The 21,430-nt window shown below is 39.7% G+C and overlaps 1 protein-coding gene across 1 annotated transcript in view; it reads left to right on the forward strand.

The window, feature by feature from the left end:
- Window positions 1-10,556: 10,556 nt before the first annotated feature.
- The window catches only part of ZSWIM6 (zinc finger, SWIM-type containing 6), an 87,582-nt gene continuing 76,708 nt past the window's right edge, over window positions 10,557-21,430 (forward strand). Inside the window, exons 1-3 of the mRNA XM_014550500.1 lie at window positions 10,557-10,687; window positions 14,734-14,771; window positions 15,083-15,439. Of these exons, the coding sequence (XP_014405986.1) occupies window positions 10,557-10,687; window positions 14,734-14,771; window positions 15,083-15,439 (526 nt within the window). The remainder of the gene's footprint in view (window positions 10,688-14,733; window positions 14,772-15,082; window positions 15,440-21,430) is intronic.

The raw sequence follows: 21,430 nt of genomic DNA on the forward strand, positions 1-21,430 counted from the left end.
TTTTTTATATATGTGGGTCTGTAGATCAAATGAGATCATAGACTAGAAATCACTTAGAAAGTTTCACATTATATACAAATGAACATGTATATTAAATTAGTTTCCTTCTCTTCATTATTTCATTCTCTCCTTTATAACTAATTTGTTGAATGGCAATACTACTTTATTATGATGGTTAGAGAACTTAATATTTGCTTTACTAAATCCCATGATTCTCTAGTGAATGAGATAGTGTGTGTTCTGTATGGGGGAGGAGAGATGATAGAGGTGTGTTGGTAGGTATTCTGAAAGAAACTTTTCAAGGACGTTGCAACCTCAGAGAGACAAACTGACCCTGATCTAATAATGCGCTTAGAGACAGTAAAATGAAAACATTGACCCAAGAAATATATGGGGGTATGGTGAGAAGATTTATATATCATGTGGAAGTCAATAGTAAGCATATTTTAGGAATAAAGAGAAAGGATAAGGCTATAATTGGGAGTGGAGGTTGAGTGAGACTAGCCTTGACTAGAGATATTAAAGTATTTTGAGAAAATCACAGTGCCAATAAGAACAGAGAGTAATGATAGATAGATATAGGATATTTTGATATTACCTACATGAAATTTCACCTATAAGGGGAATATGCTGGGAAACCTCATAAAATGCTAACACCTCACCCTGGCAGTCCTTGTAAATAGAGTATCTTCTTTCCTCCTTTAAATGCCTTTTTGGCTATCCTGTAAGAATTTGATTGTTTTTAATAGCCTAGCTTTGAATAAGGCCATATATACTATCTCACAACTCTCCTCTAATTAAATTATGCCATTCTGCACCTCAAAAGTTGTTTATTAGTTGTACTGGGATTTTGTTGTCATAGTTCCAAGAGTTACATTCCCAACACAGCTGGGACGGAGAGTGATGCTGACTGTACAAAGCTCTGTGTGGAACCCACTCCATCCCTTTCATACTTTCCCCCTGTCTGCTTATAAGTGTGTCTATTTTAGGATAGAAACAGGTGTGAAGCAGATGGGAGGGCAGTCTCAGTGAAACACCTGCTCCCTGATTGATCTCCAGGTGTGATTCAGGCAGTAACTAAAAAGGAAGTTGACTGGAAGTATGAATAGTCTGTCACCTCACTGCCAGCATAACTAGAAAAGCACACAGTAATGGCCTGGGGTGCTGAACAGTTTGGACTGACGCTGCTAAATACTTCAATGCAATGAAAGAACAGCTTCTTTTTAGAAACATGTGTTCCAAGTTGATATACTCCTACTGCTTCTTAGAAACTCTGAACCTAGTAGCCACCCAGAAACCTCTTGTCTTCTAACATCCTCGCCCCTTCTTTCCCTCCTTTCTTTCTGCCCCTCTTCCTGGATTATCTTTTCTACTCACTTTTCCCTTTGTCAGTCTGTTAGTAGCAGGGAAGTGTGGGCAAAAGAATGGTGATTTGTTCAAATTCTTCTTTGCCCCACATATGAAATGGGTATTGCTGAAGGCAGTAAAAATGGTTGTCTGTGGTTTGATTTGGACCCATCAGCCTTCCGATTCCTCCAGGAAGGGGAAAGGGTGGACTAAATGGGAATGTACTCTTGCTTTAAATGATTTCTCATTTGTGTGATTTATTAAAAAAAATTGTTACACCAAATAAGGGCTGCTAAAAAGTATGTGTTCTACCTAATTGCCACCTTAACATCTTTTCCTAAAGTGGGTTAATAAAGTCCTCGGGCAGTTACAGGCCACTGTTAGAGATTTTATCACTTCCTGGTGCTCTAATGGTTATACTTCTTTGAACTATGAATGCTTGATCTGCATAATCAGTTGATTATTGTTGTTACTAAGTATTTACAGGACTTCAAAGTAGTAAATAGTATACAAAGCAAATATACCACCTTTCCTCCATGAACTAAGCAAAATAATTCATGAAGGTGAAGCTTAGGGCAGGGATAACTCTGCACTTGAGGGAGAAATAAGGGCAGGGAGGTGGAACCCAGGAACATTTTGCCATTGGTCATTTTGGGAACACTTAAGTAGTCATTGTATTTCTTAGGGCTATCTGTAATTTTACTTCATTCAATTGAGGTTTATTTATTTAAAGATAATGTGGTTCCAAGAAGTCTGTTTCCAGGGACTACAGTTTGAAGCTCCTGTTACCTTAAAAGTATGTCCTGACTCCTGAAGACTACCCATCTGGCTAGGATAGTTGTCCTTATGATCAATAAAGTTTGATTTTGGAGTGATTTATCCTGAGTGATAACTGCTTACAACTGCATAGAAGGGGCAGTGGTACATGTTTGGCTCCTGTTCAGCTGGGGGAACTTGAGCTTCCTTAGTCCTTTCAGAAAGCCTGACTAGGAGGTTGGCATCGTGGCAGGAATGTTTTAGTTAGATTCAGGAAGTCAGGGTACAAATGTCAGAATAAGATTGACAGACTAACTAGATTATTAGTTTGTTTTTTTTAAATATACAAACTGTGCTCTAAATTATAATCCTATTAAATACATTATTTAAGATACCTGTAGGAAGTAATAAAACTTTCAATAAGTTTTTTATTTTCTTTTTATTTCCCCATTGACATTAATTTCTCAATTTTATAGTTTTTTAAAGCAAAATTTTACACTGCAATAAATCCCCCATCTCCCGAAAGGAAATGTGGTCTTTAGCTTTACCTTGGCTACTTTGATACCTTCTGGATGTTTGGGGATATTTTCTCTCAAAATCAGAACTTGACTAGAAAGAATCATTAAGTAAATGATTATTTTCATGTGGATTTAAGTATTTCTCATTGAGTAAGTATATAGTAAATTTAGGGTGCATTAAATTAAAAAATAGTTTAACGCTGACCAAAGTGAGCACTTTGTAAGCATATGTTTGATATCCTATAGCTCAGTCTTGTCATATGATGGATTTGGGCCAATCTTTTCTCTTGGGAATACTGTTTTTAGGTGTGGGTATTGAGCCAAGGGCCACTTTAGTGTTTTGTATTTAGAAAAAACTCACTGTTTTTATTATCATCCACCATGGAGATAATGAAAATGTTTAAGTACAAGTACTTTCACTTTAAAAAAAAAAGTGTTTTATACCCAAGTGTGATAACTAACCTGTGGTAGTTACTCTAAAAACAAAAAATCCTGATGTTTAATTTTGAGGGTGTTTTATGAATAACTTGTGGCTTTTGAAAAATAAGATGCAATAAATACTTCAAAATCTAAGACATTTTAATCAGAGTACTGAGTTAATTTTGGTCTGATTGTAAGGGAGACAAGAGTATGTATTCGGAATTTTGGAATGACAGTTTAAGTGGGTTTCTTCTTATTTTTCTCAGCATACACAAAATTCTTGTTTTTTGGAGGGAAAATGCTTTATACCAGGATGGCAGTAGAGATATGGGAAAGTTTCTTTCCTTTTAAATGGAAGAAGGTAGATTTCTCAGTGTAATACTGGACTCCATTAACTTCTGGGTGTTTATCCAAAGAAAATGAAAGCACTAACTTGAAAAGATACATACACTCCCGTGTTCATTGTAACATTATTTACAATTGCCAAGATATGGAAACTATCTAAGAATCGTTCAATAGATGAATGGATAAAGAAAATGTGTGTGGGTGTGGGTGTGGTGTGTGAGTACAATGTAATATTAGCCATAAAAATGTAATCGTGCCATTTGCAACAACATGGATGAACTTTGAAGGCATTATGTTAAGTGGAATAATCAATCAGAGAAAGACATACTGTATAATTTTACTTATATGTGGAATCTAAAAATCAAACAAATAGAATCCAAGCTCATAGATACAGAGAATAGATTAGTGGTTGCCAGAGGTGGGGATTTGAGGTCGGTGAAATGGATGAGGGGTACAAACATATAAAATAAATGATTAATGGGGATATAATGCACAGCATGGTCACTGTGGTTAATAATACTGTATAGCATATTTGAGAGTTGCTAGGAGAGTGGATCTTAAGAGTTCTCATCAAGCCGTGGTTGGTGTGGCTCAATTGGTTGGAGCACCTATATGCTGAAGGGTCATGGGTTCATTTTCCCGTCAGGGCACAAGCCCAGGTTGTGGGTTCGATTTCTGGGCATGGGTGGGGGAGGCAACCAATCCACTGTTACTCTCATATCAATGTTTCTCTTTCTATTCTCTTTATTTAATACATGAGAAGAGTAGAGGAAATAGGAAATAGATATTAATGGCTGAAAGGAGAACAAGTTGCCCAGTCTTTCTCTGCCTTATCTTACCTTGAGTGCTGTACTACATCTTTTTCTTTGTAATGTGGCTGAGCCACAAGGAGGACTGAGCATCCATGGGTTAAGGAGAGTCTGGAAGTGTCCTTTTGCCTGAATAGGCTGGTCCAGTCAGTAGTGTGATGACCACATTGATGACTTTCATTGTTAGCATTTGGTGTGTGATCATTATCAGTCTCCCAGAACATGTGCTGGACATCATTTATGTGACAAATTCTTTACTCAGGAACACTTTGAGCACTTTTAAAATTTTAGCAAAAGCACTTTTTTTTTCTTTAAGCAATATGTGTTCATTGTAGAAATTTTAGAAAAACCACTTCCCCATACACCAACCAAAACAAAGAAAATAAAAAGTCACCTGTAATTACACTGCTCCAAGATATGGGTGAAAATGCCTTACTAAGTTTCATATTTTGAACAGATGACCTGTTCTTTTATCACCATGTACTTAGGAAAAAAGTACTCTGATTAATCATTTTTAAATTTTTATATTTTAATCTAGATTTTTAAATGAAGGTTTTACTTTATAGTAATATATTTTTGTTACTATAAAATTTTATTTATTTTCTTAATGCTCAGACCAGTTTAACATACTTTTCCTGACTTCTTGGAATGGGAAGCATTTAGGTTACATAATAAGCTAGAAATTGTATACATTCTTTATATCACAAGTTATATATATTTTTACTATTCTGTTTATGATGTTAATTGAGTACATTCTGACTAGACTTGTTTAGACTATAGTTCTAATCATCTAGGTCAGTAGTCCTGGACCTGCAGCAGCAGCATTACTTGGGATGATGGCATGGGGCCCAGCAGTGTGTTATAACAATCCCCCCAGGTGATCCTGATGCATATTCCAGTTTGAGAAGCACCAGTCTATATGTTCCACATACCATATGTTCTTTCATCTAACATGCTTCTTGAGTGTTTCCTCCAGGACAGTCCTCTGTGACAATGATGCCAGAGACCTCTGCTGTTTCCTGTGGTGTCACAGATCTCTGCTGCTAGCTTAACTCATAAGAGAGGAGTGGACTCTTAGAAATAGTCTTTAGTTAAGTTTAAAGTATCCTGGGCTTGGAACCAAAGCATTTAGTCACTTGTGACTTCTACATTGTAGGGTGGTATTGCTTGGAAGAACCCATGAGTTCCTTCATTTGACATAGTTACAGGAGCCTGGCCTATAATTCCAAGCAAGGGCTGTGCTGGATCCTTGGGTTGCAGAGATGAAAGATGGTGCTCTACCTCCAAGGGTCCTATAACTTAGCAATGTTTACCCAAGTGTCTGGATCTGTTAATCTGCCTCATTCTTTTAAATCACTTATGTATTGGTATGGAAAGATTTAGTTGTACACAGTTATCATTTGGATTTTTAGAAAACCCATGTTTCTACCAGGCCCGCTTAATCCCAAGTATGTTCTACCACCTCTCTGAGAATTCTGTAAAAAGGGGAGGGTGATGCCCACTTTGCAGAATTAAGTCTGTTAGAGCTTGGGAATGAGATAAGGCATTAGGAATCAGCTAGGGCCAAAATGTGGTGCTCCTGTTGGGGTTGAGGGGTCAGGCTGGAGCTCTAGGGTGTGGGTGGTGGAATCTGACTACTGAGGCCTGCATTCTCCCCTACCCAGCCTGAGCACACTTTTCTCTTTACCTCTTGGTTCTGGTAAACAAAATTAGTCTCCTGAGTTACTCCCTCACCCCCACTCCTAAAGCAAACAGCCAAGCATTTTTGAAGGTTGTTATGCTGTAAGCAACAACCCAGGAAATAAACTGGTAAAGGGATTTTCAGTCTCCTCTCCTGTTTAGATCCAGGCCCTGGGAAGTAAGACACAGGTGTTTAGAGCTGCTAAGTTAATATTTGGGCGCCATAGGGCTTTGTTAAACTTAATTTGCACTTCAGAAGTTGGAGACCCAGGTGAAAGGCCAAGTTTGGGGGCAGGAGAGAGGGAGCCCTGAACTGAAGGGACAGCATTGGGGCTATTCTGACAGCAAGGGAATCTGGTAGATCTGTCCTTTTAAAAAGGGCAGAAGGCTGGAGCTGGTTTGCTTGTATTAGAAAATGTCGGCATCAGAGAAACTGGCATAAAGTGGAATTTAACAGATTGGGGCAAATAATTTAAATTCTCAAGCGCTTTGTGGCATTACAGTTGTTAAAGTTACTCAAATTAGTCTACCTAACTTGTTTATTACCCACCCAGAATCTCAGTCTGGGCAATGGTTGTTTCCCTCAGTTCTGAAAAATTACCTGATGGTAATGGTGGTGGTGGGGAACCCTTAGTACTTCAAAATTTGGGATGAAATGGAATGATGTGATTATAAACAAAATCTAGCACCATCCCCCTTTAAACTAGTGCTCCTAGTTGCCCATTGCAGGTCGCTAAATTAGTGGATAAGTGTCTTTTTAGAAATAATCTATAATAATAAAAGTGTAATATGCTAATTAGAGCAGACGTCCTTCTAGACGTCCTTCCTTCTGGACAAAGCTGCAGCAGGCGGGGGCTTCGGCAGAGGCCCCCGGTGGTGGTGGCGGCAGCAGTGGCAGCATGGGCCAAGGCCCTTGCATGAATTTGGTGCATCGGGCCTCTAGTTTTAAATAACTGTCTAATGCCATTCAGATATAACAGTAACTCTTATCATGTGGATCTTTGTATGAAATGGTACAAGAATCTACATTAATGAGAACAAAACCGATACTGAACTGAATGCCACTGGGAACTCTTGGTTGGGCCCATCTAGTGCATGCTTCGTAAATTTTTATGTTGTTTATATGTGTGCTGTGGTTTACAGTCTGGTCTTTGCATTAATTTGCCATTGTCTTTCTCTCAAATATTAATGAAGTGTAGGAGTGATTCTATTCCAAGCAGGCATTTTTAAGGTAGACTTAAAAATAAAGCTTTTCCTTTAAAAAATAATTTTCTGAAAGATGGAAACCATGTCATTTGTGATTGCCAGCAAAATCTCCTAATATCTTTCTATGAGCTGTTTAAGCTTAGTATTAGAAATTAGGGCTAGAGGATTTAATTAACCAGCTCACAGGATACAGTCTCTTTAATTTAGGATTTCCCTTTGAGAAAATTATATAGTTGAGAAGGACTATCATATTTTAGATAACTTGGTTTTGAGTTGAGTTTATTGTCTCCATCTTGGGCCCTTAACGTGTCAGTACTGCTGAACTGGAAATTAAGCACAATTTTAATTAAAACGTAGTTGTTGTTTTTTAATGGATGGTTGCAACGTGTGGTGAGTTGGATTTTGTGTGCTATAGTTCTCAGAGTTAGGAAAGGTAAAAGTTAGGTTTTGGGGGCCAATGATTAATTCACCTATTTTACCAGGGACACATAATCAGGTATTGGTTACTATACATTTAGCCAGTGTAGTGGGTTTAGTTAACCAATGAATATACTTTGTTTTGAGAGTGTTAAATGTTAACACTTTTGCATTGTTTTGACTTAGCTTAGAAAAACACAAAAAATACTCTCTCATAACCCTTGCCACCCTTTCAGCCATAACATTACATTACCTTGGTTTCTGCCTTTAATTTCCCCGGGGTTCTTTTATTTAGGAAAAGGGTAAAAGATATATTTGTGTAGGTACTACACCAGTACTTCTGTTAAATTCTTTTTCAACAAAGAATATATTACTCGAGTGCTTCATGCACAGGCTGCCTATTTGTCTGAAAAGAATGTGCCCTGAAAGCAGTAGTTTTCAGTGTATATTTATTTTATGCCTATCAGATTATTTTAGCTTAAAATAATGCTTTGAGTTTGAAACCATTTTTCAGTTAACTGAGCACATACACATACAATCACAAAATGGTATATTTTGAAACAGTTGTCTTTCCAGTCTGATGTGGGTCTCCTTTAAAATGCAACTAAAATCTAACCTTAGATATGGAAAATAAGCTCTTAAGGGAAGCTTATTTTATAATATCAGTGAAGAAATAAATATTTGCTTTCCAGAAACCTTAATTCATTCTAATTAATGTGAAATTAATGTAGATGATTTGAGTATGTGCTCATGCGTGAGAAATTTGCCCCTTAAGTGTTTCTCTGCTGAGTCTTATTAACTACTGACCTGTAAGATCCAAGTGCAAATGATGTTATTTCAAAGATGATTTGGCTAAAAGGAGTTATTTCTTCCCTTTCTTAGCAGTGCATTATAAATAGTTCTTTATCTTTCTGATCTCTTAATTATTGAGGACCTCACAGTCCTTTTGCTTACTAAATGTACACTCATGAGAAAGAGTTTAAAGGTCAGTAATGTCTAGATATAATTATGAAAAAAAAAAGTTTGGTCTTGTGGACACCCTGAAAGGGTCTCAGAGATCTCTGGGTGTCCCTGGACAACACTTTGATTAATTTTAAAAAATCTCATATTTTCTGGTTTATCTGTATGAAAGTAACACTGACAAAATTAGCTATTTGTGTGTTGGCAGAACTTAATAGGAAAAATGGGGAAAGAGTGCTGCATTGAGCAAAGGTATAGCTGACTGAAGTTTTTTGGTTTTGTTGTCAAACAGCAATTATCCTTCTAGTATTGGCCTATTCACCTCAAGCATTCTCAGTAGCCAAGTTTATTTTCTAAGACACGACATGAGTGAGACCCTCCTCCCCCCCAAATTCAAGTAGCATAGAAAAATAAAAGTGTTATGGATGAAGGGAATGTATCCAGTACCCCTCCCCTACTGCTCCAGCTGGGAAGGGAAGGAAAGGGAAATAAAATTTAATGAGCACTTTTACTATGTGCCAGGTGCTTTACATATGTTACTTCATTTTAATCCCAAAATAACCCTAGGAGGTATTTCTAGCCACATTTCGCAAACAGATAGAGCCAGAGACGGAGATGTTAAATAGCGTGTCCAGAGCACTCAGCCTTTAAGTGACAGAGCCTGAACCAAGTCAAAGTCTCTCTATTACCAAGGCCTATACAATACTGTGCCCATGTTTCTGCTTTGTTTTTCTTCAGATTGATAATGTGAATATTAATGTTTTATTGGGCTCAGTGGTGACAGGATAAAACAGTTTGACTGCCCAATGAAGTTTGTTCTCATGGGATTAACTATCTTTGATAGATTATATTTTGTAAAGTCAAATAAATATATTTATAAAAAAAGGTTTAGATAATTTCTTCAGTTTTAGTTATTTGAAAAGAAAACATTATCCATGTTTTTTCATAGACTGGAATTGCCTCTTTTTGTGTCCTCTATTCTGTTATATAGAACAGCTAACTACGTCAAAGGAGATTTTGCCTATAACAGCTGGTCACCAGGGTTTGTCAGAACTCCAGAAAGGCAGAATCCATTCTCAGGAACATTATTATGTTTCAGGTCATCCAGTACCTAAGAGATAAGACTGGTTTGGGGTGGAGAGGAGGGTGTCAGGGAAAGATGTCTTACAACCCTCTAGGGATTGTTGAGAGGAATATTCGCCTTGCTTCTCTGTGCATGCTCTGGTATGATTTAAGACCCACAGAGAGTGTACTGATGGAATTTCAAAGAAGGTTTTTCAAATTAGAGAAGCCAAAATACATGACTATACCATCGTGAAGTAAAGCTAATGGAATTACTATCTATCTATTGACTCAATATTGCATAGTCTTAAAAAATAATATACCAGCTGTGCTTTACATGTATTTATGTAACTTTCCTGTATTTAAAGTAAAGCTTCTCGTCTCTAGCAGCAATAGAGGTGCAAGTGACCTGGGGGCAAAGAATTTTCTATGAAAAAAAGGAGGCAGTATAGGAGAGGAGTCATTGTGGTAGCTGATAATGGAGAAAAGTAACAAAAAAATCCCACATAAAGAGTACTGCCATCTGCAGTTGTCTGTTATAGGGAGCGCTGCTTCACTCACTTGGTAACCTCCTAAATGGTCAGATGATTAGGGCAGCACAGAAGTATTTCCCAAAAATGTTTGGAATTCTTAATGGAGTTTGGGTACATGAAAGATAACCAGAATTATTTGGAAAATGAATATTCATGAAACTCCTTAATCTTTGATGATATCAGATTAATGAAGTGTTACTCTGTAAGACAAGTATATGTTCATGTGTGTCCTGACATATTTCTTAAATTGGTGGTCATAATCTATAGTAATAAAAGGGAAATATGCAAATTGGTTGGGACACCGTCACAGTAATGACCGATCAGCAGGCTGCATGTGCAACAGGCGTGGTGGGTGGGGACTTGCAGCGTTGGGGATGTGATGGCGGCTGCCACTTGCCCAGGGCCAGCCCTGGGCAAGCGACTGCGGGGACAGGGGCAGGGGCAGCGGGCCCAGCAGAGGGAGGCCTGTACTCCCCACATGGTGGTGGCTGTGAGCGCTCCCGATGGCCACTGCTGTTTGCCCAGAAGGACCACAGGTTCCTTCTGCCAAGTGGCAGCAGAGCCGCTCTGCAGGGAAACCTCTGCACCAGCAGCAAAGGCAGATGAGCGAGGGAAAGCCCAGCAGTGAAGGCAGGTGAGGGCGAGGGAAAGCCCAGCAGCGAAGGCAGGTGAGGGAAAGTCCAAGCTCCATAGCTAAGAGCTCCTGGCCCAGTCACACCCCACCTTGGCCTCCAGCACTGCGGGTCAGGGGTTCTGAGAAAGGCAGCTCCTTCCTGCAGCTCCTCAAACTCCCAGGCCACCTCAATCGCCCCTCAACGCCCCTCAGGTCAGGGTCAGGAATCAGTGGAGGCCTCCAGGGGCCCAGACAAATAATGTAGGGAATTTCCTCTAGCAGCCGGACCCAGTGACTCAGGCCGGAGGGAGACCCTGCAGCCAGGAGAACCCTGGAAGACGCGGTCTGCCCATCACTGGATGAGCGCACCCAATTGGTTAAGCACGGGGAAGCTCGTGGCCGATGGCTGCTGCCGCTTGCCCAGGGTCGGCCCAGTTCTCCGGCAAGCCGCCGATGGCCGCTGCCGTTGCAGGGGCCCGAGGCTTAGGCAATGAGGGCCGGGCGAGGCTCAGGCAAGCCGCAGTGGCTGCAGTGGCCGAGTCTCAGGCAGCCTCGCCGCTGGCAGTGGCAGTAACAGAGGTGTGATGGGAGCGTCACCTGCCCCTGATCACAGGGTCGCCTCCCGCAGAGGGAGGCCAGACTGCGGCTTAGGCCTGCTCCCAGTGGGGACATCCCCTGAGGGCTCTCCCTCCCCCCCGCAGTGCACGAATTTTGTGCACTGGGCCTCTAGTCTAATATAATGCAGTGATTTTCCAACATTCTGGTCTCAGGAACCTTTAATACTAAAAAATTATTGAGGATTGCTGAGAGCTTTTGTTTACATGAGTTATATGTATATATATATAAAAGGCTAAGTGTCTGTCCATCCGACCGGTAGCTTTGACACACACTGACCACCAGGGGTCAGATGCTCAATGCAGGAGCTGCCATGATGTGCTCTGGCCATTTAAAAATAAATGGCACCACAGTCCTGGCGCCAACAAACCAACACTCGGCTTCCCCCAAGTGAGACAGAGGCCTAGCCACCACCCCGGAGCAACACCCCACCAAATCACAGCCGATACTGCCAAGACCCCATGGCGTAAAATGCGGCCCACAGCCCAGCCCAGCCGGGAAACAGTTGCTGTGGGCGCCTGGTAATGATGTCACGTAACAACACCTGGCTTTCTCTCCCTAGCGACTAGCATCCTTGGAGTTTCTTCAGCCCAGAAACCCAACTTGCTTTATAGCCAGGTGCAAACACTTTACAGCTTAACCAAATGTTTGTGAAGCATTTTCCTGTGCCTCATGTCATTTGATCCTCACAGAAATCCTGGAGTAGGTAGATAGGAGACTTGGTAGAATCCTATTTTCTTTTCATTAGCAAGATGCGAATAGTGATATTAAAATAATTTCTTCTAATTAATTTCCTTTCAATGTGCATGAATCCGTGCACCGGGACACTAGTATTTTATAATTTGCTTTGCTTTTTAAAAAGTTTTACAATAGTAATAAATGTTTTATGAAATTGTATGATAAATTGTATGTGATATCAGGAATCAATATACCTGACTTCCTTTTGACTGGCACAGATCACATGAATGAAGAAGTCATTTTTGCAAAACTTTTTGAGGACTTCATCAGTTTTCCTAAGGGCCTCTTCTTTTATAGTTAAATCAGTCTCTTGAAGTACTTGTTAATAGCCTTAATGACAATTTAAATACTAAGTAGTCTAAATCTGGAATTCTCAATTGTCTTGGCTTTCTTTGCCTGTGTGTGATTGGAGAAGTTCTCCAACATCACTTTGGAGGAGAGACAAAGATGTTGACTTGGTGGTCAAGAAGAGACATGATAGTGTTAACCTGGGAGAGATCGATTTTATAAATGGGCAGTTTATGACAACTATTTATTGTAGTAATAACTGGTTTCTTTGTACACATACATATGTGACAGATGGAAAACATTTCTTGCACTAAAATGCACAGTATGTTCTTGGAAACTTTTTTGAATTCGCTCTTATGATCCATTGATTTTTTTGTCTTATCTGTGCCTGTCACGTGGATTTTTAGTTATTGTAGGCTTACAGTACATCTCATCTATAATAATAAAAGTGTAATATGCTAATTAGACTGGATGTCCTTCTGGATCTCCTTCCAGACGGCCTTCCGGACGAAGCTGGGGCTGTGAGGGAAACCCGGGTCCCAGGTGCCTGCCAGCGGCTGTAGGGAAGCCCAGGTCCCCGGTGCCAGAGGGAAGCTGGTGCCGGCAGCCGGGGGAAGGAAGGCCTACTCTTGCATGAATTTTGTGCATTGGGCCTCTAAGTATATAATAAGGCAAGACTGACCTTATTCGTTTTTGAAATGTTCATGGGTATTTACTTTGTAGTGACTTTTTCCTCATGGGAAAATACATTAAAATTTTTTAAAAATATGATTGGATTTACTTTGTATCTTTTCTTTAATTATGGTTTTCCAAAAAACTTCTTGACTAAAAGAGATAAAGGAGACTGGAATATCCATTCTGAAACTCTGTGGAAGAAAACCAAAATGGATAATCTCTGAAAGAAAACTAAAGGTTATCTTTCATATTACAATTCTCAAAATTTCTTATTGTGAAGCAATAATAGTAACTTCTTTTTAGAAAATACTTTTTAAGTTGATTAATTTGGTAAGAATTATTATGGCACTTTTCTCTTTCCACTAAGTGTTGCTGAATATGACTGATAAGGTCAAATTACATTACCCTGAAAGATTTCTTGTAGTTGAATAGGGTTTATTCCAACTCTCTGGCTTAATTACCCTTCCTTGAAGAAGACAGTAAGCGGGGTTCAGATGCCTCTAATTAAACTCTAGGTGTCATCTGGCCACCATTCTCATGTCACATCTCTGCAGCTCCCCAGAGTTCCCACATGGTGAAGAACCTTTGTGAATGAAGGGGAATCTAAAGAAATGGTGGCAGGCTCGGATTTTATTCAAGTAGTATAGGTAGTGGAAGGCTGAGAGCGAGCAAGGGCTTTATTTTGTAACTTCAAGTTTCTGCCAGGCACTTGATTCCTTAGGTAATGTGACCTGGAGTTCCTAAAGGGATCCCATACCGTTAAGGTTTATCCCTGGCCTCTGAATGTGGCTTTCAGGGAGGGAAGATGGAACTAATTGGCTGTACAAAATAAAATTTAGGATAGCCTTCCAAACACAGTAAGGGAAGAGGCATGAGGAGGAATTGTCCCCTGGCCAAACAGGCCAGGACTGACAGGTGACAGTGGTGATGGAAGGCAGTTTTTAGTTGACTGTAAGCTGTAGCTACGGCTCTCCAAGGGGGAATTGTTGCCTGTGTGGGGTGAATGTCTCATCTCTGGACCATTATTAGCAGTGTCCACGTGGCTGTCGGTCTGGGAGATTGTGGAAGATTCTTGTGTGGTTTTAAGTTTAAGATACAAGGCCTCTAAGGCCCCTTGCCACTTGGTGATTTTTTATGCCTCTGTGTGTGTGTGTGTGTGTGTGTGCGCGCACTCAAGCATGAGTATTTAACAACTTCTGTACCAGCTTTAACTCTATAATGTGAAAGAAAATAGTCGTTATTAGCTACTTAGGTATGGTATGCATGAGATTTGTTGGGCTTTGCAGTTCTATCAGCAGACACTCATATTGCTATATTGGGGGATATGTATGCATGCTATAGAAAGGATTATTAATTAAAACTTTTTTTCTGGTCACTGTGAAAGGGAGCCTCCTCAGAGTTACAGAGTTGGTTGAAGGAGACTAGTGACTGCCTAGAGCAGGGGTGGGCAAACTTTTTGACTCGAGGGCCACAATGGGTTCTTAAACTGGACTGGAGGGCCAGAACAAAAGCATGGATGGAGTGTTTGTGTGAACTAATATAAATTCAAAGTAAACGTCATTACATAAAAGGGTACGGTCTTTTTTTTTTTTTTAGTTTTATTCATTTCAAACAGGCCGGATCCGGCCCGCGGGCCGTAGTTTGCCCACAGCTGGCCTAGAATAAAGATGGAGGGGAAGGAGGAGTTTGTTGAGAAGAAAGCTGAGCTGGCCTACTCTACTTTAAAAAGTTAAAAAGGAAGAACACCACTGATCTAGGGAATTTTTATCCAGTATTCCACAGAATCGGAGTAGAGTAATGATGGCTTATTAGTTCTGTAATCTATTTTCTAAAGGAATTATAGTGGTATATTCGATAAGTGCTTTCATATGGCTCTGTAAAATATTTCAGATGTCTGTTGAATACCATTTATTTTTTACCTTTAAGATGTGGGAGTAGGTGTAGGGTGGGGTTTGAGTGGCCTGAATGTATTTACTTGAAAATAAAAGCTGTCATGTTTGTTTCTTGCTGCCATGAAGTACTACACATTTCAAAGAATTAGAATATTTCATAGCATTTGAATGCAGAAGCTAAAGTCTCTCCTCCCTTTCTTTCATTTAGGTTTCCACTTGAGTGGCACAGTAACAGAACCTGCAATACAATCGGAGCCAGAAACTGTTTGCAACGTGGCCATCAGCTTTGATCGTTGCAAGATTACCTCAGTGACCTGCAGCTGTGGAAACAAGGACATATTTTATTGTGCCCATGTTGTGGCACTGTCTTTATACCGCATTCGCAAGCCAGATCAGGTCAAATTACATCTTCCCATTTCAGAAACTCTCTTTCAAATGAATAGAGACCAACTACAAAAGTTTGTACAGTATTTGATCACAGTGCACCACACAGAAGTTTTGCCAACTGCTCAGAAATTAGCAGATGAAATTCTATCCCAGAATTCAGAAATTAACCAAGTTCATGGTGAGTATAGATATTCATTCTATAGATTTCTTCTGGACTCTGTTTTGTTTATAAGTTCAATTCTTCATAAAAATGAATTAAATGTGAGTTAGATCATCAGCATTGCTCTTATTAGATAGCTGAGAGAATTGTAAGTGTGTGTGTGTGTGTGTGCGCGCGCACGCGCGCACGCTTTATATATTTATTATTGATTTCAGAGAGGGAGCGATAGAAACACCAATGATGAGAGAGAATCATTGATCAGCTGCCTCCTGTGTGGCCCCCCCCCCCCCCCTGGGGGTGGAGCCCACAACCCAGGCATGTGCCCTGACCAGGAATCGAACCGTGACCATAGGCCAATGTTCAACCACTGAGCCACCGGGCCTAAGTTTGTTTTGCATTTTAAAACAATTCAGTTTTGTGCATTCTACTAGCTACCACATAGCCTTTTATGCTTAGAAAAATATTTCATTTGTTAAAGCTTGGCTTTTATATTTGGTAAAATTTCATCAAATACTAGATATTAGTTGTGGAAAACACTTATTTAACCATTTTATTTACCCATGTCAACTATTATCAGTAAACTGACTTGTGCATGCTCAGAATTTTTTTTCTGTTTTCTTTAAAAATTTATTTTCCAAGGCAGAAAGTTTGTGACAGAATGCCTCAAAGTAAGAAAATAAATTATTTTGAGAAAAATATTACAACTTGTTTATAGAGAGATTAGGATATGGCTATCATGAATAAGATATCTCCAAAAGGTTTTCTTTCATACATTGAACATGTGATTTCATTTATTTGTAAACACATTTACCAACTATTTATTTTGTGCATTGCAAATACGTTGACTCACAAGAATATATGCACAACTTTTCACAAATAGACACATCACCTATTTCATATATACTACATTAGTATAGGATAAATAATACTGTTAAATTATAGGTTGCTGTGCTTTTAAAACATTTAAACATAATTTCTGAAAGTTTTAAAAAAACATGTTGAAGACTGTGACGGTCTTGAGTAAGCAGTTTAGGGGCCTAACATTTTTACATTTCTTTAGTTGTATTGATTTGAGATACAGGGCCAGTCACTCAACCCTATTGTTTTAGGTTTTCTTCAAAGTCATTACTTGATATATAGCAAATATAAATGTTTAAGGAAAGCAGTTGGAGATCATTTCTCAAAAACTTTAAATTGTGAGATATAACACACAGAAAAGTGCATAAAATATAAATTGCAGATTAACAAAGCAAACCAACACCCAAGCCAACAAATAGGCCACTCTCAGCACTGTCCATTAGAAATATAAGAGCCACATGTGTAATTTGAACTATTCTAGTAGCCCCATTTAAAACTAAACAAGTATCCAAAGACAGAGAAACAGCGATCAGACTATCAATCCCCAGAGGGAAAGTAGGGGAGGGTGGGGGTAAGGGGAAGAGATCAACTAAAGGACTTGTATGCATGCATATAAGCCAAACCAATGGACAAGGACAACAGGGGGATGAGAGCATGAGTGGGAGGAGGAGTTGGGGGTTAATGGGGGGATGAGGACACATTAAAAAAAAATAAAAATAAACAAGTAAAATTAATTTTAATATGGGTTTTATTTATCTCAGTATATCCAAAATATTGATTCAACATCTTCATATTAATATCACAATATTCATAAGTATAAATTCAACATAAATATTGATATATTTTACCCTTTTTTTTCATATTAAGTCTTTGAAATCTGATGTCTGTTTTACACTTTCAGCACATCTTAAATCACACTATAGTCACATTGCAAATTCTCAATAGCCACATGTGGCTAGTGACTACCTTATTGGACAGCTCAACTCTAGAGTGTTCTAGGTACAAGAACAGCACTATTGTCCATTCCACTGTTAATAGATCTTGTTGTTTTGAATAGAGCTGCTTCAAGCATACTTTTACAAGTCTCTGGGTGCCATAAGATATTTTTAACATGGTTTTTAAGTCAGGAAAACCGGCATAGCCATGTTTCTGTTAGTACTCCCCATATCAGGCTCAGCTTTATTAAAGTAGCTATCTTAAGATGTGTAGAGCATTTTACTTGGTAGAGTCTACCAATCTATACTAATAAAAGGGTAATATGCTAATTAGACTAGGAGACCTTCCGGGAGATCTTCCAGACTTCCTTCTGGGCAAAGCCATGGTGGCGGGGCTGAGGCAGGGGCGGTTAGGGGTGATCAGGCCGGCAGGGGAGGGCAGTTAGGGGTGATCAGGACAGAAGGGGGGGCAGTTGGGGTTTATCAGGCTGGCAGGCAGGTGAGTGGTTAGGAGCCAGCGGTCCCGGATTGCGAGAGGGATGTCCGACTGCCAGTTTCAGACATCCCCTGAGGGGTCCCAGATTGGAAAGGGTGCAGGCCAGGCTAAGGGACACCCACCCCCGTGCATGAATTTTGTGCAGTGGGACACTAGTCCTATATAATAAAGCTTTAATATGCTAATTAGACCGGCCGGTGGAACGACCTTCCTGAACGACCAGTGGGTGGGGGTGGCGGGGCTATGAGGCAGCTGGGGCAGCTGGGAGGGCCGAGCCTCTTGCATGAATTTTGTGCATCGGGCCTCTAGTGTTGAATAATAGCATTGTAAACACCTCTGCCACAGAAGTACCTTGGACCCACCCAGACCACATGTACTCAATGACTTTTGCAAGTCGGCTTCTGTTGTCATAGCATATGTCTCAATCTTGAAAATTCAGGCCAGCTAACAAATCATTTCAGAGATTTCTCACAAGCCCTATTGTGGCTTCCTACTAAATTGTTCATGGAGGCAGAAGAATCTATAATAATAAAAGTGTAATATGCTAATTAGACCAGACGTCCTTCCAGATGACCTTCCAGGCGAAGCCAGGGCTGCGAGGGAAGCCCGGGTCCCAGGTGCCTGCTGGTGGCCGGAGGGAAGCCCAGGTCCTGGGTGCCTGCCAGAGGCTGGAGGGAAGCCTGGGTCCCGGGTGCCTGAGGGAAGCTGGTGCTGGCAGCCGGGGGGGGAAGGAAGTACTCTTGCACAAATTTTGTGCATCAGGCCTCTAGTAGGATATAACATTTCTTCAAACTTCTATGCATTCTCTTTCTTTCTTGTTTTTATATATATTTTTATTTATTTTTTTACAGAGAGGAAGGGAGAGGGATAGAGAGTTAGAAACATCGATGAGAGAGAAACATCAATCAGCTGCCTCCTGCATGCCCCCGACTGGGGATGTGCCCGCAACCAAGGTACATGCCTTGACCGGAGTCGAACCTGGGACCCTTCAGTCCGGAGGCCGACGCTCTATCCACTGAGCCAAACCGGTTAGGGCTCTTCTTAATTCATTAGGGTCACTTGGTTCTCTGAGTTTTAGTTTAACCAGAAGTCCACACCAACAGTCAGCTGTTCATTCTGTATTTGTCTTCCTTGCTTGGATAGCAGCCTCCAAAGTTTCCTTTCTTAAAGCTTTTAAAATTCATTTCTATGTTGAAGTTGTGGGACTAATGAAACAGTGTAAACTAAAGTTGGGTGCAGAATGTGTTCACATGGCATATTTCTTTCAGAGTTTCTAAAATTGGAAGAAAAATATATCTAAGGAAATATCAAGTGCAGAATGCAGGTTAGCTTTAGACTCAATGTGATTTTCAAGTAACTTTTTTGTATGAGAGCAGTGAACTGGAGCAGTTTCTCTCACCAGCTTTCTCTTCATTAATTTATCATCAGATTTCTCCAGCCTGGAAATGGGCCAATTACATGAGCTGCCTTCCTACTGCTTTCCATTCTAGTGACAAGTGGTAAAAAAGAAGAGAGGTAGGAAGCAGGCCGTGACCTTAAGTGATGAAATGGGAAATCTGCTCCCTGGAGGGTCTTATTGTAACTGTTAGATTAATGACTTAGTAGGGATGGGATTAAAAGTGTTTTTCAGTTATTTGACTACATGGTCCCATTGCCTCCAAACATCTGTACATAAAGCATTCTTTAACCTGTTTTTAAAAGCAGTACATTTTTGTATGGTTTTGTGGGTGTATTTTTTCTTTAAGAAAGATGGCTGGAATGTGAATATTGGGAAGAATATCTTAAAGACAATAAGGTTTAGCTTATCCAAATTTATTTAGAAAAAGTCATAATTTGTAAGTAAATGCAATTTGGTAGTAGATTTTTCATTTTCCTAGTGAACTTATCCTAATGCTTCTCAAAATTCTATTAGTTGCTTTTCATTATTTTGAATATTTAAAAAATTTATATATTTTTTTATTGAAAGGGTGAGGGAGAGAGCAATAGAAACATCAATGATGAGAGAATCATTGATCAGCTGCCTCCTGCACGACCCCTGCTGGGGATCGAACCTGCAACCCGGGCATGTGTTCTGACGGGGAATTGACCGTGACCTTCTGGTTCATAGGTTGACACTCAACCACTGAGCCACACCAGTCGGGCTGAATATTTTATTTTTAAAAGAATTTTATCCTGAGGAATTAAAAACTTCTTCAAGTCTATTTCATGTACTTTGTTCCTCACAATTTCCTTATAAACTAGACATTGGGAATTTGTACCTGCAGTAGTTTCTAGATGAAGAAATGGGTTAGTGACCCATCCCAAAGTCACAGGTAGGAAAGGCAGTTGGAATGTAGATTTAGTCACCATAATAGTTCAGTTCTTGTTAGTAGGCTTTTTTTACATTTCATTGTTTCTATAAAATTTTCCATGTTAACTTTGATTATATTATAAAATTAACCACTGTATGCTAAATAGTGGCTGTAAGATAGTAAATGTTAATGGCTGTCCAGGGAAATTGCCAGTTACAGTTTTGTGTTTTTTTAAATATATATTTTTCCATCACCATTTATCACCCCTGTGTCGTCCTCCTCTCCTCCCACCCTCACAGTCACCACACTTTTGTCTGTGTCCATGATTTCTTTATCTTTTTTCTTTTTTGCTGAATCCCTCCATCCATCCAACCTCACCCCTCCCTGACCCCCAAGCTACTAGCCTGCTCTCTATCTATGAATCTGTTTCTGTTTTGCTTGTTAGGTCAGTTTGTTCATTAGATTCCACATATGAGTGAAATCATATGGTGCTTGTCTTTCTCTGACTGGTTTATTTCACTTAGCATAATGCTCTCCAGGTCCATCCATGTTGTCCCAAAGGGCAATTTTTTTTTTTTTTTATTTTTATTTTATTTTTTTTACAGCCGAGTAGAGTAGTTAGTATTTTATTGTGTAAATGTACCATAGTGTACCATAGCTATTTTATCTACTCATCTAGTGATGGAGGACACATTGGCTGCTTTCAAATCTTGGCAGTTTTGCATTTTTTTAAATATATTTTTTATTGATTTTAGATAAGAAGGGAGAGGGGAGAGAGAGATAGAAACATCAATGATGAGAGAGGATCATTGATCGGCTGCTTCTTTCACACCCCACACTGGGGATCAAGCCCGCAACGTGGGCATGTGCCCTCGACCAGAATCGAACCCAGGACCGTTCAGTCCGTAGGCCGACACTCTATCCATTGAGCCAAGCCAGCTAGGGCCAGTTTTGCATTTTTTTTAAAGCAAAATTATTTATTCTTGGTTTTATATTCTCATTAAACTTTCCAGCTTCCATACTCTTAGAAAAGAAGCTGGTGTCTTTGCTAAGTACTTATTTAGGAATTTGCTAATTTCTAAGTGCTTACTCACTTTTTTAGTTACTTCAACTCAGCCTTTTCTGGCATTGACGGTGAAACAAAAAAGGGTATGATCAACTGGTGGTTGATATAATTAGCAAATATATTCTATGGGAGAGAATAAAGACTAATTTTTCCTCATATGTAAAATGCTCATTATCTTCTCTAACAATTTTGTAAGAATTTTAATGATGTAACATATGCATATATAGTAACAAATAATCTACACTAATAAAAGAGAAACATGGTAATTAGCGTACAACCGCTACCCTTCCCATTGGCTAATCAGCATATCCTTATGCAAATTAACTGTCAGCCAAGATGGCAGCCAGCAGCCATGCACTGAAG

This window comes from Myotis brandtii, unplaced genomic scaffold (genome assembly GCF_000412655.1).
Source record: "Myotis brandtii unplaced genomic scaffold, ASM41265v1 scaffold115, whole genome shotgun sequence".
Lineage (NCBI taxonomy): Eukaryota > Metazoa > Chordata > Mammalia > Chiroptera > Vespertilionidae > Myotis > Myotis brandtii.